The sequence below is a fragment of the Leptonychotes weddellii genome, chromosome 5 (genome assembly GCF_054177405.1).
Source record: "Leptonychotes weddellii isolate Sample4059 chromosome 5, ASM5417740v2, whole genome shotgun sequence".
Lineage (NCBI taxonomy): Eukaryota > Metazoa > Chordata > Mammalia > Carnivora > Phocidae > Leptonychotes > Leptonychotes weddellii.
This window is the reverse complement of record NC_138373.1, coordinates 117446437-117467864: the sequence shown is the minus strand read 5'-3', so window position 1 is coordinate 117467864 and position 21428 is coordinate 117446437. Positions and strand designations below refer to the sequence as shown.

At 35.6% G+C, this 21428-nt stretch overlaps 1 protein-coding gene across 39 annotated transcripts in view; it reads left to right on the top strand.

Moving 5' to 3' along the window:
* The window catches only part of LOC115940598 (uncharacterized), a 404464-nt gene that overhangs the window by 7274 nt on the left and 375762 nt on the right, over positions 1–21428 (top strand). For 5 of the 39 annotated variants that reach the window (XR_014145777.1, XR_014145778.1, XR_014145776.1 and 2 more), the window contains exon 3: positions 11487–11551. The exons of the other annotated variants lie outside the window; for them this stretch is intronic. Coding sequence is in view for 2 of the 5 variants with exons in the window: in XM_081822072.1 (XP_081678198.1) it covers positions 11487–11551 (65 nt within the window). In the remaining 3 variants the exon portion in view is untranslated. The remainder of the gene's footprint in view (positions 1–11486; positions 11552–21428) is intronic. 39 annotated transcript variants of the gene reach the window in all.

Genomic DNA, 21428 nt, shown 5'->3' with positions numbered 1-21428 from the left:
TACACATTCAGTGTACATCAGAAACAGTTTTTGAAATCAAAAGTAAGTAACCTGGTTAATAATTGAGAAACATATTGTTTCATAAAGGAACTCTGTCAGTTACCTGGTTAAACATGAATAGTTAATTTAGTTCTCAAAAACTGCATTGGAAATTTTCTGTGAGTACCCATGATACCAGTTACATTTAAAGATTTATTTATTTTAGAGAGAGAGAGAACGAGCAGGAGGGGCAGGGGGAGAAGGAGAGAGAATCTTAAGCAGACTGCCTGCTGAGCGCAGACCCTGATGCCAGGCCTCATATCACGACCCTGAGATCATGACCTGAGCCAAAACCCAAAAGTCAGTTGCTCAACCGACTGGGCCACCCAGGTGCCCCAAACCAGTTTCATTTAAACAAAATGGTTGTCACAAGTCTGTTAAGTAAGAGAAACAAATATTTCACTAATTAATACATACACCAGGATGCCTTAAGTTGCCAAGGTTTAGGAAAACTCAGCAACAAGTTAAATATACTTGTGTTCAACTCTGAAACCTTTCAAAATATGCAGGGAATAAAGCCTTTAGCTCACCTTCCCAGTCTGTGACAAATTCAGTAGAACTAATGAAAACTGTCATTGGATCATCAACTTGGCTTCTATGCATATTTTTAAAATTGCATAAAATAATAAGAGCATAAGATCTAAAAATCTAAAAAGAAAAAAATAGAACAGGGGTGCCCGAGTGACTCAGTCAGTTAAGAATCTGCCTTTGGCTCAGGTCATGATCTCAGGGTCCTGGGATCGAACCCCAGGTCGGGCTCCTCACTCAGCGAGGAGTCTCCTTCTCTCTCTGCCCCTCCCCCTCGCTCGTGTGTTCTCCCTCTCTCAAATAAATAAATAAAATCTTTCAATAAAAAAAATTAGAACATACTGTACTTGAAGCATTCACCATTCTAAAATGAGTCATTGTGAGGGGTGCTTGGATGGCTCAGTTAAGCGTCTGACTCTTGGTTAAGCACCGGACTCTTGGTTTCCACTCAGGTCATGGTCTCAGGGTCATGAGATAGAGCCCCACGTGGGGTTCTGCGATCAGTGCAGAGTCTCTTTGTCCTTCTCCCATCCCCTCTGTCCCTCTTCCGTGTGTGCACACGTGCACATGCATGCTCTCTCTCTCAAATCTTTAAAATGAGTCATTGTGATGATGAATGACCAGCATCTCTAATAATGCCATAATTTGGGGAGGGGGATATGTTCCATTGTACGTATTCTTTTTAAGATCACTTTTTTTTTTTTAAAGATTTTATTTATTTGACAGAGAGAGACACAGCGAGAGAGGGAACACAAGCAGGGGGAGTGGGAGAGGGAGAAGCAGGCTTCCCGCCGAGCAGGGAGCCCGATGCGGGGCTCGATCCCAGGACCCTGGGATCATGACCTGAGCCGAAGGCAGACGCTTAACGACTGAGCCACCCAGGCGCCCCTTAAGATCACTTTTTAAGAGACTCTACTGTTCAGTTATAAAAACATTTTATTCTACTTGAGAATCAAACTTAAGCATTTTGTGAAACCTCCTTATGATGTCTACAGTAACCATCTCAAACACAAAAAAATTTATCTTCAACCTGTTAACTATACATTTCATGGAATATTTGACACTTAAAAATACCAAAATGACAATGAAATTAAAGGAATTTGGACAGTCCCTTAGGGTTTATTATATAAGAATTTCTCCTATAATTGCATTTCCAAAGTTTTGCATTATTTTCATGGCACTTTCTGAACTCCATAGATTTTCTGTATCCTTGTAGAATTGTTTTCCAGATATAAACATAAAAGGATGCTTTTAATATGACCAGTTTTGAGGATAATAGAATAAATGCTTTCTCATCTGAATATATTGTTCTGTTCTGACATAGTATCCATTTATTATTCATTATTCAAATGTGATTGGATCTCAGTTATGTGCCACACGTGTTTTATTGTCATGTAATTCTCAAACTATGTGATATAGGTATAATAGTATAATTTCCTCCATTTTCTTGTATGCCACATGTATATAGCAGATCTCTAATTTAAATATGTGACCATATTTTGCCCTTCAAATATCCTTATCCTTATATTGAATTACTATTTTTATTCATCACCTTTGGAATGGATCACAGCAATGTTAAAGCTGCTTAGTATTTTGACCCAAACATTAAAGATGTTATTACCCTCCCATGCTTTTGTGGATCACTATCTGTAAAAATAGCCTAAAAGGAAAACCAAATAAATAAGATAACCAGTGAGAAGAATATAAGATTTTAGAAACTAGAAAGTAGCTGCAACAAACCAATCAGCACAAGAAAACCTCAAACAGCAATTAGAGATAAAATAGGAGGTCAGTATTGGCCTGATAATAATTATAGCTACCACTTAATTTGGCATCTACTAAACTGAAACCATCATAATTACATTATTTCACTAAGCTGCATAATATGAGATGGGTAGTATTCACACTGCACAGATGAGGAAATGGAGGCTCTAAGAAAGGTTGTCTTCAATTATACAGATTATTTCCACCTTCACAGGCTTCACAGCCTGTGTTCTCTTTTTAAAAAAAATGTAGTTTGTAATATTGTGTATTTTATATTATATATATGTGTGTATATATAAAATATATAATAAATATATATAAATAATATATAATAAAAAATATATATATTTTGGTGGGGAAAGAGCCCATAGATTTCATAAGATTCTCTAAGTGCTCCCTAGTGAAAAAGTCTTAAGAACCACTAAAATTCACTGTTGGGTAGGCACCTAGGCGACTCAGTCATTTGAGCCTCTGACTCTTGATTGCAGCTCTGACTCTTGATCTCTTGAGATCAAGACCCACATTGGGCTCCACACTGAGCCAGATAGATAGATAGATAGATGATAAATAGATGATTGATAGATACATAGATGATAGATAGATGATAGATAGATAGATAGATAGATAGATAGATAGATAGATAGATGATAGATAGATAAAACCACTTCTAAACTAAAGTCGGACTTTAAAAAAACCTGACTGGGTTCAGTGCATTTATTATGAGAAAGAAACTCTTAAGATATCTTGGCTGAATCAGTCAAATGAATAAATATAGAGAACCTACATAGATAATTAAAATTCTGGTTCAACTAACAATTATTGAGTTCCTATTATGCACCAGCCATACAGATTATATAGTACAGTTGCTCAATCTTGAATAATAAAGGAACACCATATAAGAATTTTTGTGTATTCCCAATATGATAAATTATTTTTATTATAAAGTTATCCCAATATGTGCTATGTGAACATAGAAAACTTGGTGTAAATCTGTGCTGATAGCTCTTTTTTAACTATTAAACTAGAAATAATAGAAATTAAGCTAAAATATTTGAAATTAATAACATTAATTTTAATGTAACAAAGAAAAAAACAATATTGTTTTGCTGAGCCTAAATCATCATTGGACATCATTAGAAATTAATACAGCACACATTTGTTTTAATTTGGAATATCTGTATTACTACATGATAATTCAAGTTTCCCACCAGTTTTCTCTGTTAAAATTTTTTTTAAAAATCTTTGTTTCAGAACCAAGCAGTCTCAAAATTTGACCTTCACCTGGCATGTATGCATCATTCATTTGTTTGTTTTTATTCTTTATTATATCCCAGAGCAATTTAAGTTTTATAGCTTGGCTCTAACTCAGTTATAAACACAGAAACCTGGCATTCAAATCATGTGAAAGTATGTATTTATATAATGGTCTTCCCTGTGATCCAAAGTATAGTTACATTTTGAAGTTATTTTTGAAATAAGATTTCAAAACTAAAGGTTTTTGATGAGAAATCACAAATATTCAAAAATATATTACTGAATCACTGGAAATTTGAGAAGCAAAGGTTAAGAGCTTGGGGTTTTAGAATAGTTCAGAGCTGGAATTTTATCCAACTATATAGCTACTCTATATGAAGTAGCTAGAACTTATAATCAGTCAGTTAAGGTGTTTTTAGAAGACTGCTTGGGAGGGGGGTGCCTGGCTCGGTCAGTTGGTAGAGCATGCGACTCTTGATCTCCAGGTTGTGAGTTTGCCCATGTTGGTCGGAGAGATTACTTAAAAATAAATAAAATAAAAGACTGCCTAGAATAGAGGCGTACACCGTATGTCATAAAACACTTGTATTTCATCGGTGTAAGTAAGTTTAGTTCCTATTAGCTTCTAGATTTTAAAAGTTGTGCTATCTGCTAAACCTTTGACTGGTGATAGTGGTGATCTTGGAAAAACATTATCTCCATACCTTCTCTTTTCCTTTTAATGAAACAGCCTACAATTAGCAAATCAGTCTTCATAAGCATAACCCACATAGTGGGCATAGAACAGTTAAATGGCAAAACCCAGAGAAACAGCCAATTATTCACTTACGCAGCCAATTATTCACTTACAAGTTCAGCTGCTGCTACTGAGGAGATATTTGTTAGTGTAGCATAAAAAGAAATCATAACACATAAGACCTTTTCTGGTAGCCTCATCCCAAAAGCTAGTTTTTCCTGCTAAAAGCCAAGGAATCTTTTTTCTCTTTTTCTCTTTCTTTCTTTCTCTCTCTTTCTCTCTCTTTCTTTCTTTTCTTTTCTTTCCTTTTTTCTTTCTTTCTTTCTCTTTCTTTCAACTCTTACTATAGTCGCAGAGGAAGGAGAAAGCCTCTATTTTGAATGAACCAACAGCAGACATACTTATTATACTTCTTTAAGTTGAAGAACTTGCATAGATCTATGTAGTTCCTTGTGGACACAAAAATTACAAAGAGGAAAAAGAGAGGGAGGGCGGATCCAAACTGGGTTCCTCAGACTATTTTCATGAGATACTCGTAAGTACTCTGTGAAAAAAAGGATCCCACTGTAAATTAAGCATAGGGAATGTTGAGTTAAACCAAGTAAAAGAAGTTTCATTATTGCAACATTTGCTGGAATTTTTAATATGCTAATACGTGTGTCTCAAAGTGCCTTAGTTGATTTTAAGACTTCATGCTTCACAAAACCATGAACTATCTAACTACATTTAAGAAAATACTTGAATGGCTTGAATTTTGGATTCCTGTAGACAGAGATTGAGGATTCTCCACCATCAACTTTGTTATAAGGAACTGGCATGGGATGTGAACTGGGTATCACTGTTGTTTTGAAGAGGACCAAATAAGAACTATTTCTCTTACCACTTAAGTCTACGGTTTACCAATATATATTAAACAAGGACTGGCTGACATTTAATATCACAACAATACTATAGTTATAGCTGAATATTTTTATAGATCCATTACAACAGTGTTCCACATTTCAAGTTAAAATAACTTTAAAAAAAAACCCACAGCATTAACTGGGTATCACAACCAGCCCTATCACCACTACCACCACTATCACTCCTATCCACTCTTAGTCAAAAAACAAAAAAAGAGAGAGAGAGATAAAAAGGAGAACTGTTGGAGAAAGCAGTGTTTATGAACAAGCTGTTCCCAATATGTAGTTGGCATGAAGAGTGCTTGAAGAGAGTCACTTCTAAAGATTGGGTTTCTAAAACAGGGGGAGACACATCTTTTCTCTGTTGGACATTTGCTTAGCCACAGGACTTGCTCATCTCCTAGAGTGCAGGAGGAGAAAAAGGATTTGAACAATGATAGACTGAGAGGACACCAGGACAGCAGGGAAGCAGCCCTATGCCCATCATTTAGTGTGGCAAGAATAATAAAGTTTCCTATGTGTGGTGCGAATCCCAGGAAAGGCTTGAGCCATTCTGTCAGTATGAGGGCTGACTACAGCAAGAGGGAACCATTGCAACAAGAAGAATGAAAGTGGTCCAGTAAGCTGGAACACAACTTTTGGACACTGTCACATAGAAATTATCAATATCCAGTTAATGAAGATTGCATTCTTACCCAGTCAAGTAAGGAAACATGTGCCCTTTTTTCTTTCAAGTAAGGAAGACCTTGCCCTTTTCTTTGTCCCTTCTCTTTGCGATAAACAAGGGCACTATATCTAGAAGAGGGAGGAAAAACAGGTGTCTGAGATCCAGATACTCCCCCACTCCCTCCAGAGTCACTAGAGCTTTACCTGTATTGGGTTTGGTGGGTAAGTGGAAGAAGGGGAGATGAGTTTTGAATTGAGCTAGAGGCTGAAGCTTTCAAGTTAACAAGACTGATTCTTTAATCTTAGGTTGTTATGTTTTAATTAAGTGGCTGAAAATCATAGAATATATATGTATGGTATCATTAAAGGAGCCACCCTCTGAAAAAAACAAAGTTCTACCTGGTATTGTTGGGGATAGTTATTGAAAATAATAAGGACATTTCTTATTTATTCTCTCGAGTTTGAAACATTTTAAGTATTTGAAGACAAATACTTAAAAACATTTATGCTTGGGGCACCTGAGTGGCTCAGTCAGTTGGGTGTCTGCCTTCAGCTCAGGTCATGATCCTGGGATGGAGCCCTGCCTCCTCGGGCTCCCTGCTCAGTAGGGAGTCTGCTTCTCCCTCCCCCCCCACCCCCCGCCGCTCCTGTTCTCTCTCTCAAATAAAAAAATAAAATCTTTAAAAAAAATTTATGCTTACTTATAAAAAATGTGATTTCTCTAATTATTCATCACTCTCTTTTATGAACATCCTTACAAGTATTTTAGAGGTGTATCCATAACTGACAGTTTTGATGAAGATTCTGGGGTCCAGACAATAAAGTAAGCAACACTCTTTACAGAATGTAGTTTTTAAAGTCCTGCTCCTTTTTACATTTGCCATCCATTACAAAGACAGGCAGCTATGTCATTCAATCCTGCTATTGTCACCCAGCCCAGATTTTAAACCAAAAAGTAGGATTAAAGAGCAAAGGGACCTAAACTACCTCTTTACTTTTTACATTGGCCTTGTTTAAGTTTTTAAGTTAAATGAAATTTCACGGAATTTTAGATCAATGTGTTTACTTCAAATTCAATAAAATTAATAGTTTCACCCAGAAAAGAGCAAAGAGTAAATCTAAAACTTGTATTTAATATGATGTAAGATTTAGGGGTGCCTGGGTGACTCAGTTAGGGATCTGCCTTCAGCTCAGGTCATGATCCTGGGGTCTTGGGATCAAGCCCCGCATCAGGCTTCCTGCTCAGCAGGGAGTCTGCTTCTGCCCCTCCCCCTGCTCCTGCTCGCTCTCTCTCAAATAAATAAATAAAATCTTTAATATGATTTAAGATTTAATCTTCCAGATCAGTAGTGAATTTCATTGATATTTGATGGAATAATATCTAGCATATACCTGTTCAAAACTTTTAACTATCTCACTCAATATGGTATGGAGCATGAAGAATTATTCTTTGTTTATTAGTGAGAGAATAATACAATACAAATGATTGCTTAGCAACTTCAGATCTGGGGACAAACAATTGGATCATTCTCATATGAAGAACAACATGAGGGCATGCAAATTCCCAGTGCATTCATGCTGACAAATATTTACTATGTCCCAGGCACTGATCCAAATGCAGGGAAATAGAGCAGTAAGGAAGGCAGATAAGTTCCCTGTTTTCCTGGAGGAGATAGACAATAAACAAATATTTATCATAATATTATGCAATGATAAGAATCATGGAGGAAATGAAGGAAGATAAGGGCTAGAGAGTGACAATGGGATAGGGTACTCTTTTCCATAAGGTGGTCAGTGAAGACTTACCTAAGGAGGTAATATTTGAGCAAGTGATCTGCAGGAAATGAGGTTGCACAAGTTCATTTGATAGACAGGGGATTTTGGTGTCAGCTATGTCAGCTATGAATTTAATATTGCTTAAAGACTCCCTATATAGACAGGTAGGGAGACAGGTAGATAGGTAAGTAGATAGATGACAGATAGATAGATATAGACATATGTATAGATTCAAAATCAACAGCCCCCTCCAAGAAACACAGTTACCTTGTCTTTACAAAAAGTAGCATATTGCTATGTATAGTTATATCTTCATAGAAACTGATTTTTTGTTGCTTCTGGTCTCATTCCTTTCATTCCATTTTAATTCAACAGATCTTTATTGAGTGATTGCTATGTTTCAGGCTTTATTATAGGCTCTTGCCACATGCCAGTAAGTAAAACAGATGAAGATCCCTGACTATGTGGAGATTACATTCTAGCAGGAAAAGATCGATGATAAATAATAAACATAATAAATTATATACTATGTTAGGAAATGATTTATGCTATACAAGAAAAAGTAGGCCAGAGAAAGGGAGATATAAATATGAGGAGGAGGATAGGTTTCATTAGTAAATAGGCTAATCAGGGTGAGTCTCAATGAAATTAGACCAGAGCAAACACCTGAAGAGGTGAGGGAGATAGCCAAGTGCCTATGGAGGGGAACAGCTCTCATTGACACATACCTACAAAACACACATATACTTGTGCTTTTGCAGTCAAGGAAGTTACTATTTTTTTTTTCAAAACTCATTATTTCTTTTCTGCTCCACGCCCCACATGGAGCCTGATGTGGGGCTTGATCTCAAGACCCTGAGATCATGACCTGAGCCGAAATCAAGAGTCAGATGCTTAACCAACTGAGCCACCCAGGAGCTCCTCAAGATTCATTATTATTTTAGCTTATAAAAAATAGAGTGGATATGATATACCTTCACTATATATAACTACTTGAAGGTGTAAATCTGTTATGTTTTATCTACTTAAATGATAGCCATGATAGATAGATATAGTTTTTATCATCTGAGATTATGAAGTACTACCATTTTATTTTTTTCTGAAGCATTACCATTTTAAAAGGCACTAAAAAATGGCATGATTAGAAATGTATATATTTTTATATACTGGCATGTGTAGGTCACACAGAAAATATACTATATCTTTTCTTTCTTGTTCATAGGTGCTGGTGTTAAAAGTTATGTTAGAAATCCAAAATAAGATAAATTGGAAAACATGATAGATGACTGACTTCATGCTATAAATTGAATGCAGGCTTAACAAGCATTTGTTAGTATGAGTAGTTAGAAAAATAGAATTTTATGAGTTCATTCAATAAAATTAAAATAATTTAGATTCTTTCATCTTATTTTTGCTTCATTCCATCTGTTTTGCAAGTATCACTAACTTTATTATAAATTTGTTTAAAGTCAAACCTTATCAATTTATATGCAATGCCTGTTATTCTGCAAAGTAAAATCTTCTAATCTTTATGTTCCTAAGACATGACTAAATTTTTAAAAAAGTAACTAGACAATTACAACGAGTCATAAAGATAATAGTAACAATATTTCTCTTCCGTTTTCAAATTGCTTTCTGTTTTAATTTTTTAAGGACAAAATTATATTTCAATCCATTGGTTTGTACTTTTGAATCAGTATTAACAGGCAACTTTTTCTAACTTTAATTTTTTTTTTAAGTAGGCTCCACACCCAGTGTGGGGTTTGAACTCACAATCCTGAGATTAAGAATCGCATGCTCTACTGACTGAGCCAGCCAAGTGCCCCAACTTTTTGTAACTTTAGATACCATATCTTTCACTGAAGGGTCACAAATGTTTCATAAACTTAAACATTTTATATACTTCTTTTACTAACATGAAAATAGCATGTTTGATTTTCTAAAAAAATTTTAACTAATTTTTTTCATAAAACTCTTCCTTTCAATCCCAGTCTACAGTGTTCCCCTTCCTATTCTGAATTTATTTTCTTAGCACTTATTTAACACTTAGTAGATGCTGTCTCCTGTCTGTTTTAGCTCCCAAAAACAGACTATGCATTTTCCAAGGACAAAGATCCAGTTCTTATTTGTCAACATAATGATTTTTCATGAAGTAACTGTTTCACTAGCACTTTTTGTTTGATTGATACATGTATAACTTGTATATCTCAATATTATACTATTGAGATATTGTAATTTTAATAATATGTATTTGGTTTCTATCCCCATTCCTGGCAGAGTTCCTAAAACCCTTAGGCGTTTTCTAAGTGATAAGAAAGATAAAGTTGTCTTGTTAATCATAAGGATCCCCTGTAAACCACACCTAAGACTATGTTTATGAGATGACTTTTGGAAAGCCCCTAAGGATGGGGGCTGGCTGCCAGGGGAACCTTGAACAGAACTTTCAGCACCACCACCCCCCACCGCCCCCAACTCCCCCCAACCTCCAGGGAGAGGGGAGGGGCTGGAGCTTGGCTCAATTACCAATGACCAATGATTTAATCAATCCTGTCTACTGTAATGAAGCCTCCACAAAAACTCAAAAGGATGGGGTTCAGAGGGCTTTCATGTTGGTAAACATATGGAAGCTGGGAGGGTGGCGCATGCCCCTCCCCCCATACCTTGTTTTTTGCGTCTCTTCCATCTGGCTGTTCCTGAGTTGTATATCCTTTTATAATAAACTGGTGATCTATTAAACTGTTTTCCTGAGTTCTGTGAGCCACTCTAGCAAATTAATTGAACCCAAGGAAGGGATTGTGGGAACCTCAATTTATAGTGAGTTGTTCAAAGCATAGGTAACAACCTGAACTTGGGATTGGCATATGAAGTGGGGGCATGTTTGTGGGACTGAGCCTTTAAACTATGGAATCTGATGCTGTCTCCGGGTCGATACTCTCAGAATTAAATTGAATTGTAGGACACCTGTTGCTGTCCACAGAGAATTGGAGAATTGCTTAGTGTGGGGGAAAAAACCCACACATTTGGTGACTAGAAGTGTCAGAAGTGAAGTGTGAATGTTGTGTGTGTATGTATATATATATATACGTACATACTATAATGTACAAAGTTTGAAAAGTGTTTATATAGTATGCCTCCCTTAGCTAGGAAAGGAGAAAAGTCAAGCTTTCCACCATTTTTCCTTCTTCTGTAGCATCTGAGATTCTATTACCTGAAAAAAAATGTGTAGCCAAACTGGTAATCATCAGCTTTTAGATATAAAAAGTTGGTCATGAAGAGTATTAAGTTTAGCCCCAGAATGTTGTTTTTTTTTTTTTTTACATTGACTCCAAAATGTTTCTGCTTTTTTTTTCTTTTTTAAGTAATTTCTAAGCCCAGCATGGGGCTCAAATTCATGATCCTGAGATCAAGAATCTCATGCTCTATGGACTAAGCCAGCCAGGCACCTGGTTTTTGCTTTTATATCAACAGTCTAAAGATTCAAAAGATAAGCAGATGAAAGGGCGGCATTCTAATTTTTCCCCCCTAATCTGCATAAATGTTAAACATAGCAGTAGAAACATTCTGGCTATTAAAATAGGAGCATTGTATTTTAAAAGCAACCATGAGAACTCTGCTGTCTGATAGACTTAATCTTTGAGTAACTAAGGTAACACATCCCCTGTTTTTACCCAACTACACATGCCCTCAGCTACTGATGCTAAACTAGATCATATGTCAGAATCAGTTGTGTCTAAGATGTCCTTAGGAAAACAAGTTAATCTTTGACTCCTACCCCAATCATTTTAGGTCCTTGTCATTGAGAAGTACTTTCTTTCCTGCAGGAGCACTCCAATTCTATGGGAGATTGGGGATGGGAGAAGATAAACCCCAATCTTGGAGAAATCAGGTACTACACAAGTTATCAAGGCCTAGGGACCCAACAACTTTAACTATAAATATTATAGAAAGTTGAAGAAGGACTATTAGCCAATTAACCTGATGCAGAATAATGTGATCTATAGACACTGTGCTCCTTCAGTTTTTCCTGATCAAGGGAAACATTGACCCATTAACTTTGGGCAGAGCTGGAGGTTCATGTGAAATTTTAAGTTTAGAACCGTATGTAGTGGAGACAGATTGAGCAGTTCATACTGACTTCCAGCTTCCCAGAATTTTTTGCTGCCATATTTCTCCTCACTATGCCTTTCTTCTACCTACACACATTCTCCATGGAAATTTACTTCTTCTATATATGATCTTCTCAAAGCCAAACAATCCTTACTTTAAAAAGGGTATCAGGTAGTTAATTAGTAAGTCTGATTATACAACCAAGCACAGAGGCCTACACTCCGGCACAGGTTGCATGCCCATGAAACTGGCCTTCTGTAGAAGTGCAGGATGTATAATGAAAATTCTAGAAGTCTACTGCAACAAACACAACTTCTAATCTTTTCTGCAAGAATTCTTAAGAATTCTTATGCTTATTAAGGTTTTATTTGGGAAGTTATTTGATGATATAACTATAAGAGTTGTCATTAGCATATTTTCCCATAGTCCAAATTAAAATGTATAGATATGTTAAAAATTCAGAAATCAGTATTAGTTAAATTATAATTTTTGTTATTTTCCTAATCAACAGATATAAATTCAGACTTTCTAAGAAGAAGTTTTTTTTCAGATTGAATAAGAGGATGAAATTTTAATAAGTGGCCCTAGGTCTTATTTTCTATAAGTTAATGGTATCAGCTATGAATTATCATAGTTTCAGTAGAATATTCTTTTGACCTCATTAATAAAAAGTTATGCTTTAGCAAAGGAAACCTAGTGTTATGCCAAATAACTGCTTTGTTGGCCTGATTATTAATAATCACTAGACAAATAACTAGGGGGAAGAAAACCACACACATTTCACATTTGTCAGACAAGCTTATGACTGTGGAATCTAAAAAGTACAGCAGGTAAATCTCAATGTGCTTGGGCGCCTGGGTGGCTCAGTTGGTTAAGCGACTGCCTTCGGCTCAGGTCATGATCCTGGAGTCCCTGGATTGAGTCCCGCATCGGGCTCCCTGCTCGGCAGGGAGTCTGCTTCTCCCTCTGACCCTCTCCCCTCTCATGTACTCGCTCTCTCTCATTCTCTCTCTCTCAAATAAAAAAAAAAAATCTCAATGTGCTTAATCAAGCTTTTGTAGTTTACATATTCTTATAATGTGGAAACTGAAATTTGACTAAGAACCTTTCAACTTAATCTATCACAACAGATTTAATAGCCCTTCTCTCCTTAAAAACTTTACAACAGTTAAGAAAGCCAAACTAACTTGATTTTTTTTAGACTTCTGGTTTGGATTTTTAGGTTGGCCACCTGATTAGTGGATGAAATTGATAAACAGATAAATTCTCATTGTGACAGTTCTTAGTAAAAAAATAATAATAATGATGGCTATGTAAATACAGACCTTAAGTTTCAACCCTCCTAAATTGCTCTGTTTAATTTCACAACTTATTCTTGGCCTTGAGAAACTGGATTATTGAATGAAAGGTCTTCTCATGTTACCCTCTCTCTAGCAATCTACTATGTGCCAGGTGGACATACCTCGGTTAGCAAAACTCAGGAAGCAAAGGTGCTTTATGGAATCAACTCTAGAGAGAGTGAGGCAGGCAATAGACCCTAATACATAAGCAAAATTTTGTTACGTTAGATGTGGTTAAGTACTAGGAAGAAAGAGAAAGCAGAGAAGAAATAAAGGGAGTTCAGGGTAGGGGTGTGTGTGTAGGGGGAGGGTTGCAATAATAAATAGGATAAAAGGAAGTCCTCTCTGAAAAGCTGACTAAATGAAAACTGGAGAAAGAAAGAATATGAGTCATTAATGATCTGGGGGAAGAGCATTCCAGGCAATAGAAAACTGTAAATGCCAAGTCCTAGTGTATTCAAGGTCCAGCAAGAAGACCTGTAAGACTGGAAAGGAATGAGCAAGTGGTAGTGCAGTAGGAGACAAGCTAAGGGAGGTCATGAGGTGAGAGAGTCTTGTGGAGAAAGGTGCAGGTTTCAATGACATAGTCTTTGTAAGTTATTTTGGTAATTTTGACTTTTACTCTAACTGAGATAACAAGCTGTTGAAAGATTTGGAGCAGAGCGGGGACATGATTTATTTTGTTAAGGTCTGACTGAGCAGGGCAAGAAGCAGAAGCAGGGAGGCCAGTCAGGATGCTATAGCAATAGTCCAGGTTAACAGAGATAATGACTTGGACCAGAGCAATAATAGAGAAGGTGATGAGAAATAGATTCTGAATATAGAATAAAGAGCTCCCAAATCTATTTAGTTTATCATTGATTGAAACATTAATTTGTATAATCATTTGTGTTATATATTTTCATGGTAAAGGATGATGATCATTTCCCATTTAAATATTTTCTACCACATAATGTTAGTGGCTGCATAGTGTAGTTTGGATATGGCATAATTTAGCCATTGTATAGCTAGAACAATTTATTTAATTGGTCCTCTGTTGTTGATCATTTAAGTATTTTCCAGTTTTTCTCTATTGTAAATACCATTAAAATGAACATCCTCATTGTTATATCTTTGTAAATATAATTACTGCATAATTTAGGGATCTCTGCCTGTTGATTTTAAGAATTACCCCGCTAAATTTGAACTAGAAAGGAGACACTAGAAGAGCCAAACTATTTATAAACCAACAACTTAGGTTGATTTTTTTTTTTTTTTAAATCTCTACACCCAGCATTTTGTTCAAACTCATGACCTCAAGATCGAAAGTCACATGTTCTACTGACTGAGCCAGCCAGGCACCCCTTATGTTGGTATTTTTTCAGCTACAACCATGGAAAGAAGATTGTCTACATCAGATATGCATTGATAGACCTTAAAATATTAAAAAAATATTTGAATATGAAATATTTATAAATTCCTACTCAAGGTTGAATGAACATTCTGTATTTCAGAATTTGTTTTCTATTTCTGATAGACTTAGTTGTTACTAGGAACAGATGACCAATTACAAGAATTGTCACCATTTTAACATTCTACATGAACTGTAGCCAGGCTGGATTTTTGGCACCTGAGCATTCACATCCATCTGTTTATAGGGCATTATGCCCATTCGTGATATTTATGCCAGTTTCAAAAACTCCTGTGTAAATCAAGATAGACAATGTATATTCTTTGAGCTATAAATATTCTATTATTTAATCTCTTTGAATTATGTTTTTAGAAAGACCTTTAATCACTTACTGATTTAAGATAACTTTCAATTAGGCATATATAGAAAGAAAAATATAAGAAAATTTTAATTTTATTAAGTAATAAATAGAATACCAACTTTTTTCAACATGAGAAAGTTGAGATTAGAAAAAGGGTGATGACAAGTCCTTTTAAAAAGTTTTGAATATACTATTTGAGGGAAAGAAACTAACATTTATTTGGTACCTGCTATGTGCAAGGTGCTTTTAAACATCATTTGTTTCTATAATTTTCATAATAATCTTATGAAGTAGGTATCATTATCCCTACTTTGCACATAAGAAACTAAAAGAAATGACTTACCTAGGATCACGCATAGGAAATAACTAAGATAATTTCAAGCCCAGTTTAATCTGACTCCTAAATTCATGCTCTTTTAGCTATACAACACTATGTAAGGGGTTGGGGTTCAAACATCAGGGTGAATTTACAAATCTGTGATGTGGATTGAAAGTGGTTTTTATGAGTTAAAAAAAAAATCAACCAGGGCGCCTGGGTGGCTCAGTTGGTTGAGCGACTGCCTTCGGCTCAGGTCATGATCCTGGAGTCCCTGGATCGAGTCCCGCATCGGGCTCCCTGCTCGGCAGGGAGCCTGCTTCTCCCTCTGACCCTCCCCCCTCTCATGTGCTCTCTGTCTCTGTCTCAGATAAATAAATAAAATCTTTAAAAAAAAAAAAAAAAAAAAAATCAACCAACCAAAAGATTGTTTTACTCTTAGAACTCAACTAAACATTCCATAGGTGTGAAGGTATACATTAGCTCTCATTATCAAGAAGGCAATACCAAATAGCAATTAATTATTTTTACTGTAAGAGAATATCTACTCCCTGAAAGAAATAATACATTATATGTTAATTTAAAAAATGTTTTAAATGTAAATAATAATATAATAATAAAGAGAGAATATCTACTTATACAAAATAAGAGGAAAAAACCAATCTGATGAACTGTTTGCTTCCCTATAGATCGGTGATTTTTACACTAAAAAAAAAAAAAAAAAAAGCTATTTATTTTCCCCAAACAAAAACTACATAAAATAAATGAGAATTGTTGAAGCAAAGGTGCAAGTGGGACGTAGAGGCCATTTGTTCTCTGTCCAATTTCCTCTCCCAATATTGCCGTGACCTCTGAAGGAATGCTTATAAATCCCAGGACTCAGAATGTCATTTAAATTCCCCATGTTGTGGCTGGAACACTTGGTTGATCAGCTTACCTTTTCAGTATTCAACTGATTTATTTTGGTTATCTACCAATTACAGTAAAAATATGACTTGAAAGTGGTAAGAAAGTTCCTAGGGCAATAGCTAAGAACTTTTTATTTTATACTGAATTGTCTTTCCTTATTTCTCCCAGTCAAAATCAACTAATTAATTTATTATAAATGGTTTTGAACCTCAACTGAATGCCAGGCACTACCTTGATTCCTACCTTCAGGAAGCTTAGGATTCTAGTTGGTAGAGGCAGATAATAAAGAAGTGAAAAAATCAAATTGTGCTATGAAGAAAATAAGTGTTTTTAATAGAGAATTGTTATTATGTATTGGGCTACTTTATTTTCATCTTATTAGTAAATGTTACTTATATTAGGTTAAATGTGTTCCTCAAAAGTTCATATCCACCCAGAATCTGAGGGTGATTTTATTGAAAATATGTTCTTTGCAGTTATGATTAGTTAAGATGAAATCATATTGGATTGGGGTGGGTCCTAATCCAATGACTCCTGTCTTTATGAAAGAGAAATGGAGACACAGATAAACAGGGGAGAAAAACGTATGAAGGAGATAGATTAGAGTACGGATCTGTAAGTCAAAGAACATAAAAAATTGCGAGCAATCACTAGAAGCTAGAAGAAGCAAGGAGAGATTCTTCCCTAGAGCCCTGGGAGAGAGCAAGGGCCTTGATTTCAGATTTCTAGACTCCAGAACTGTGAGAGTAAATTTCTGTTTTTTTTTTTTAATTTAAATTCAATTAGCCAACCTATAGTACATCATTCATTTCAGATGTAGAGTTCAATAATTCATCAGTTGCATATAACACCCAGTGCTCACATGACCTCTCCAATGCCCGCCCATTACCCAATTACCCCATACCCCCACCCACCTTCCCAAATTTCTGTTGTTTTAAGGTACCCAATTTGTACTAATTTGTTATGGCAGCCCTAGGAAACTAAAATGCTACTTTAGATAGAATAGTTCATAAGACTTCTCTTAGTATACAATAATTTATTTATTTATTTATTTATTTACTTATTTGTTTTTAGGCTTTTATTTTTAAGTAATCTCTACACCCAGCGTGGGGCTCAAACTCATAACCCTGAGATCAAGAGTCACATGCTCCACCAACTGAGCCAGCCGGCTCCCCATCTTTGCATATGACTTTTAAATAGAGACATAAATGATGAGAATGACCCAGCCAAGACGAAAGACTTACTGCTGTTATTTTATCTTAGTGGTAAATATTCCACAGGTATTTAAATTACTAGTTCTAAAACAAAGTTATTATTTTTCCCTTCTCTACACGTATCTTTCCTTTGCAAAAACTATATAAAGTAGATATTAATATCCCCACTTTTCATATAGAGGTTAAGGAATTTGGACAGCTTCACATGTGTAGGAAGTGGTAGAGTCTAGATTCAAACTCAGGTAATCTGGCTTCAAGAGCCTAAATTTACCAGATTATTCTAGCACTCTCTCTCAAGTTTCAGGCAACATACTTTAATTCTGTCTACAGGCTTTCAGGGTTGCCCTTTTGTGATATTCCACTTAATCTAGTCTTACACGTGGAATTTGGCTCCTCTCTTTTGTCTCCTACTTATATTAGTAGTAATAACAATGATAATCATGACTGTTAAATTTATTGAACACTAAGTGTGCCAGCTCTCTTAATCCAAGCAACAACCCCATAAGGTAGCTATTATTATTACCCAATTTTCCAGATGAGGTTTCTATGGCTTGAAGAAGTTAAGTAACATGTAGGATCTTAAAACTAATAAATGGCAGACCTTTGGTTGGTCAGATCTGACTTCAGAACTCTCGCTTTTTAAAAAATTTATTTTTTAAAACAAGACATAACTTACATATAGAGAAATACACACACTTAAATATATAGTTCTGTGACTTCTGATAAGCTATACACCTGTGTAAAAATCATCAGGATATTCTGAGCTCAGAAGGCTCCGTTATGCTTCCTCCTAGAGATAATCTTACAAAGGTAAATTCTGCTCTGATATCTCTCACCATGGACTAACTTTGCCTATTCTTGAATTTTCCAAAAGTGGAATCATCCAGTATATACTCTTTGGTGTCTTATTTCTTTCCAGAATCTATTAATGACCATGTTCTACTCTCGCCAACAAGATTGCCAAGTCTTCTGCCTTATTTTCCTAGGCTTTTGCTAAGTAATTAATGTTGATAATGTAATAAACTAATTCTTGCTCAAATATTGGGTGAAAATGGTTTAAGTTACTTTTTTCCCCAAATAACTTATTACTATTATAATGGACCTTAAGCCTAGAAGAATGGGTGTTATGGAAATTCTAAGCAGAGTCTGAGAGACTTTTTGGAGGGGGAATAGAGAGATTTTGTTTTTCCTGAATGCATAATTTCTTAACTAGTATACTAAATATGTACCTGTAAAATTTTTTTCCAAAATGCAAAAGCGAAATCTGTGACTTCAATTCAAATACTATAGAAGAAATCTTAGATGCATAAAAAGAAATGTTAATATGATATAGAAAAATGAGCATCGAAGTTGTCAAAAGTTTTGTGTTCTATTTCCTCTTGTGCAGTTTACTAGCTAATTACCTCACTTAAGTCACCTAATCTCTCTGAGTCAGCTTTAATGTGGACATAAAAAAATTTGCCATGCTTGACAGGATTGATGTGAAGATCAAATATGAAATAAGCTAACGTATATTAGAGTGCTTCCTAAAGTCTCATATATGATACTTCCCATATACATACATATAAAACTTTACAATCACACTTCCATAAAACAGCTAATAAAATAGTGAATATGTGTAAAATTGCATATTCTGACCATCTGATATAATAGGAAGTCAGCGAAATTGTTTTGGAGAACTTTTTAATTTGATAACCTAGACTGTCAATTGCTTAATTCAAGTTTGTCAGATCTCTAAATGAGTTGAGGCAATTTTCTTTCTCCTTGCCTTTGATCTTGCTTTTACGTTTCACCTCTCCTCAGTTCTAAATTTTGTTGGAATGCAACACGGAAGTTTTTACTTTTAACTCTTTCCTTAGAATTTTTTGTATGGCACATCTGAGTTTGTTTAGGGATTCTCCTGCAACAAGGATTATCTAAATGCCACGTAAGAGTGTGAAGAATTTATTAGAAAGAAAAATATGGAAGACTTTTCTCATTGGTAACCACTTACCAATTAATCTATAACCAATTAAGAAAAGTCTTGAGTGGAGGGTTTGAGTAAGAGAGGGTGGGTAGTAGTAGTATGTTCAGCTTTACTCTGGAGCGCCACCTGCTGGGAAATAAAGTCTGACAGTGTTTGGCAAACGTAAGAATGATAGTGGGAGATTAGGTTGTTCTAATCTCCCAATATCTTGTTTTATATAAAGCACATACTAGTAATTAGAATTATTGTGGAAAATGATGATTTGATTTACTAACTGAATGATTCAATTAGTAAAGAGATTTTTCTCAAAGCTTTTTTTGGGAGGAATTTATTTATTTTAAGTTCTGAACTCTGATCAGAAAACCACAAATATGAATTGAGGGTCCATTATGTTAGTCAAATATTTAAGGGTTTATGTAACACACTGTGCTAGACACTGGGGATGCAATGGTGAAAGGAACAGAGGGAATCTTCTGGCCCTCATGGAACATAGAGTTAAGACTAAAAAGAAAAAGTGACAAATAGATTGTTGAAAGTTGATATGAATAAAACAAATAAAAGGCAGAAGGAGAGAATAGAGGGTGGTTGAGGGAAACTACTTTGGATGGGACTTTCAGGAAAGGCATGCCTGATAAGACCTTTAAGAACTTGTTCTTTGCTATATTCCTAGCACAGAGCACAGTGCCTAGTACATCATCAATGCTCAGTGAATATTTGTTGAATAAAAGGACAGATGACACTGAATGATAACCTTAAATAGGAGCATTGAACAGAGCTGAAGCATTATCAGCTTTTCTTTTTGGTCTGATCATATGTACATGGGCCATGCTGGCCCAATGATACAAAATGTGGTAGGAAAGAGAGTACAGAAAAACTACTGGAAATATGTGGAGCATAATCTTTTTCTTTTGGAGCTGAGCCAGTTTATAAAATCCAATCCAAGTTCAAAGAATGATGAGATGATGACTCAGTTTAAACTACTTTCACTTTAGTTTACCATTAATCTATGAAGCAAACAGTGCTAGGGATACAAATGACTGGATGCAGCTCCCTACTGCCTTTCTTGTACGTCACAAATGTCCAAGTTCAGTAATTGAAGAAGCCCATGAGGAATCAGATCAAGTAGTTTGAGAACTGTACATCTTTATAACATTAGGCTGGGTGAAGGGTCATACTTGATCTAACCCACTACCATATAAAAAGTTTATTGTTGCACTACAGTACTATCTGGATGCAGTTTGTTTCTTGATGCATCACCTGCCCTACACTAGACCTGTAGGCCTACCAAATCTTCCGTGAAACCAAATCTAATTGGAGAGCTAAGAATAAGATATAAACTTACATGGAATTATTAAGTGTTAGCTTAGAACTGGAATAAAAATGGAATGAGAGAAAAGGGAAACAACTTTTTTAATGACCTAACTCTTGTGAAGCATATGCAAATAACATACCCATCAATACAATCTATAAGCATTGATAAGTCCCCTTTTTCAGTAAGAGAACTCTGAATTTTAGTTGGGCATATTGTTGGTCCAGCTAAAAGACTATACTTCCTAACCTAAAGCTCTACTAGGAGTGGCTATGTGATGAGTTGTTGGCCATTGAGTTTTTTTGTTTTTTTGTTTTTAACTTAATTTTATTATGTTATGTTAGTCACCATAAAATACATCATTAGTTTTTGATGTAGTGATCCATGATTCATTGTTTTTGTATAACACCCAGTGCTCCACGAAGTACGTGCCCTCCTTAATACCCAACACCAGGCTAACTCATCCCCTCACCCTCCTCCCCTCTAAAACCCTCAGATTGTTTCTCAGAGTCCATAGTCTCTCATGGTTCATCTCTCCCTCCGATTTCCCCGCCTTCATTTTTCCCTTCTCCTAACGTCCTCCATGCTATTCCTATGTTCCATAAATAAGTGAAGCCATATGATAATTGACTTTCTCTGCTTGTCTTATTTCACTTAGCATAATCTCCTCCAGTCCCATCCATGTTGATGTAAAAGTTGGGTATTCATCTTTTCTGATGGCTGAGAAATACTCCATTGTGTATATGGACCACATCTTCTTTATCCATTCATCTGTTGAAGGGCATCTCGGCTCTTTCCACAGTTTGGCTATTGCGGACATTGCTGCTATGAACATTGGGGTGCATATGGTC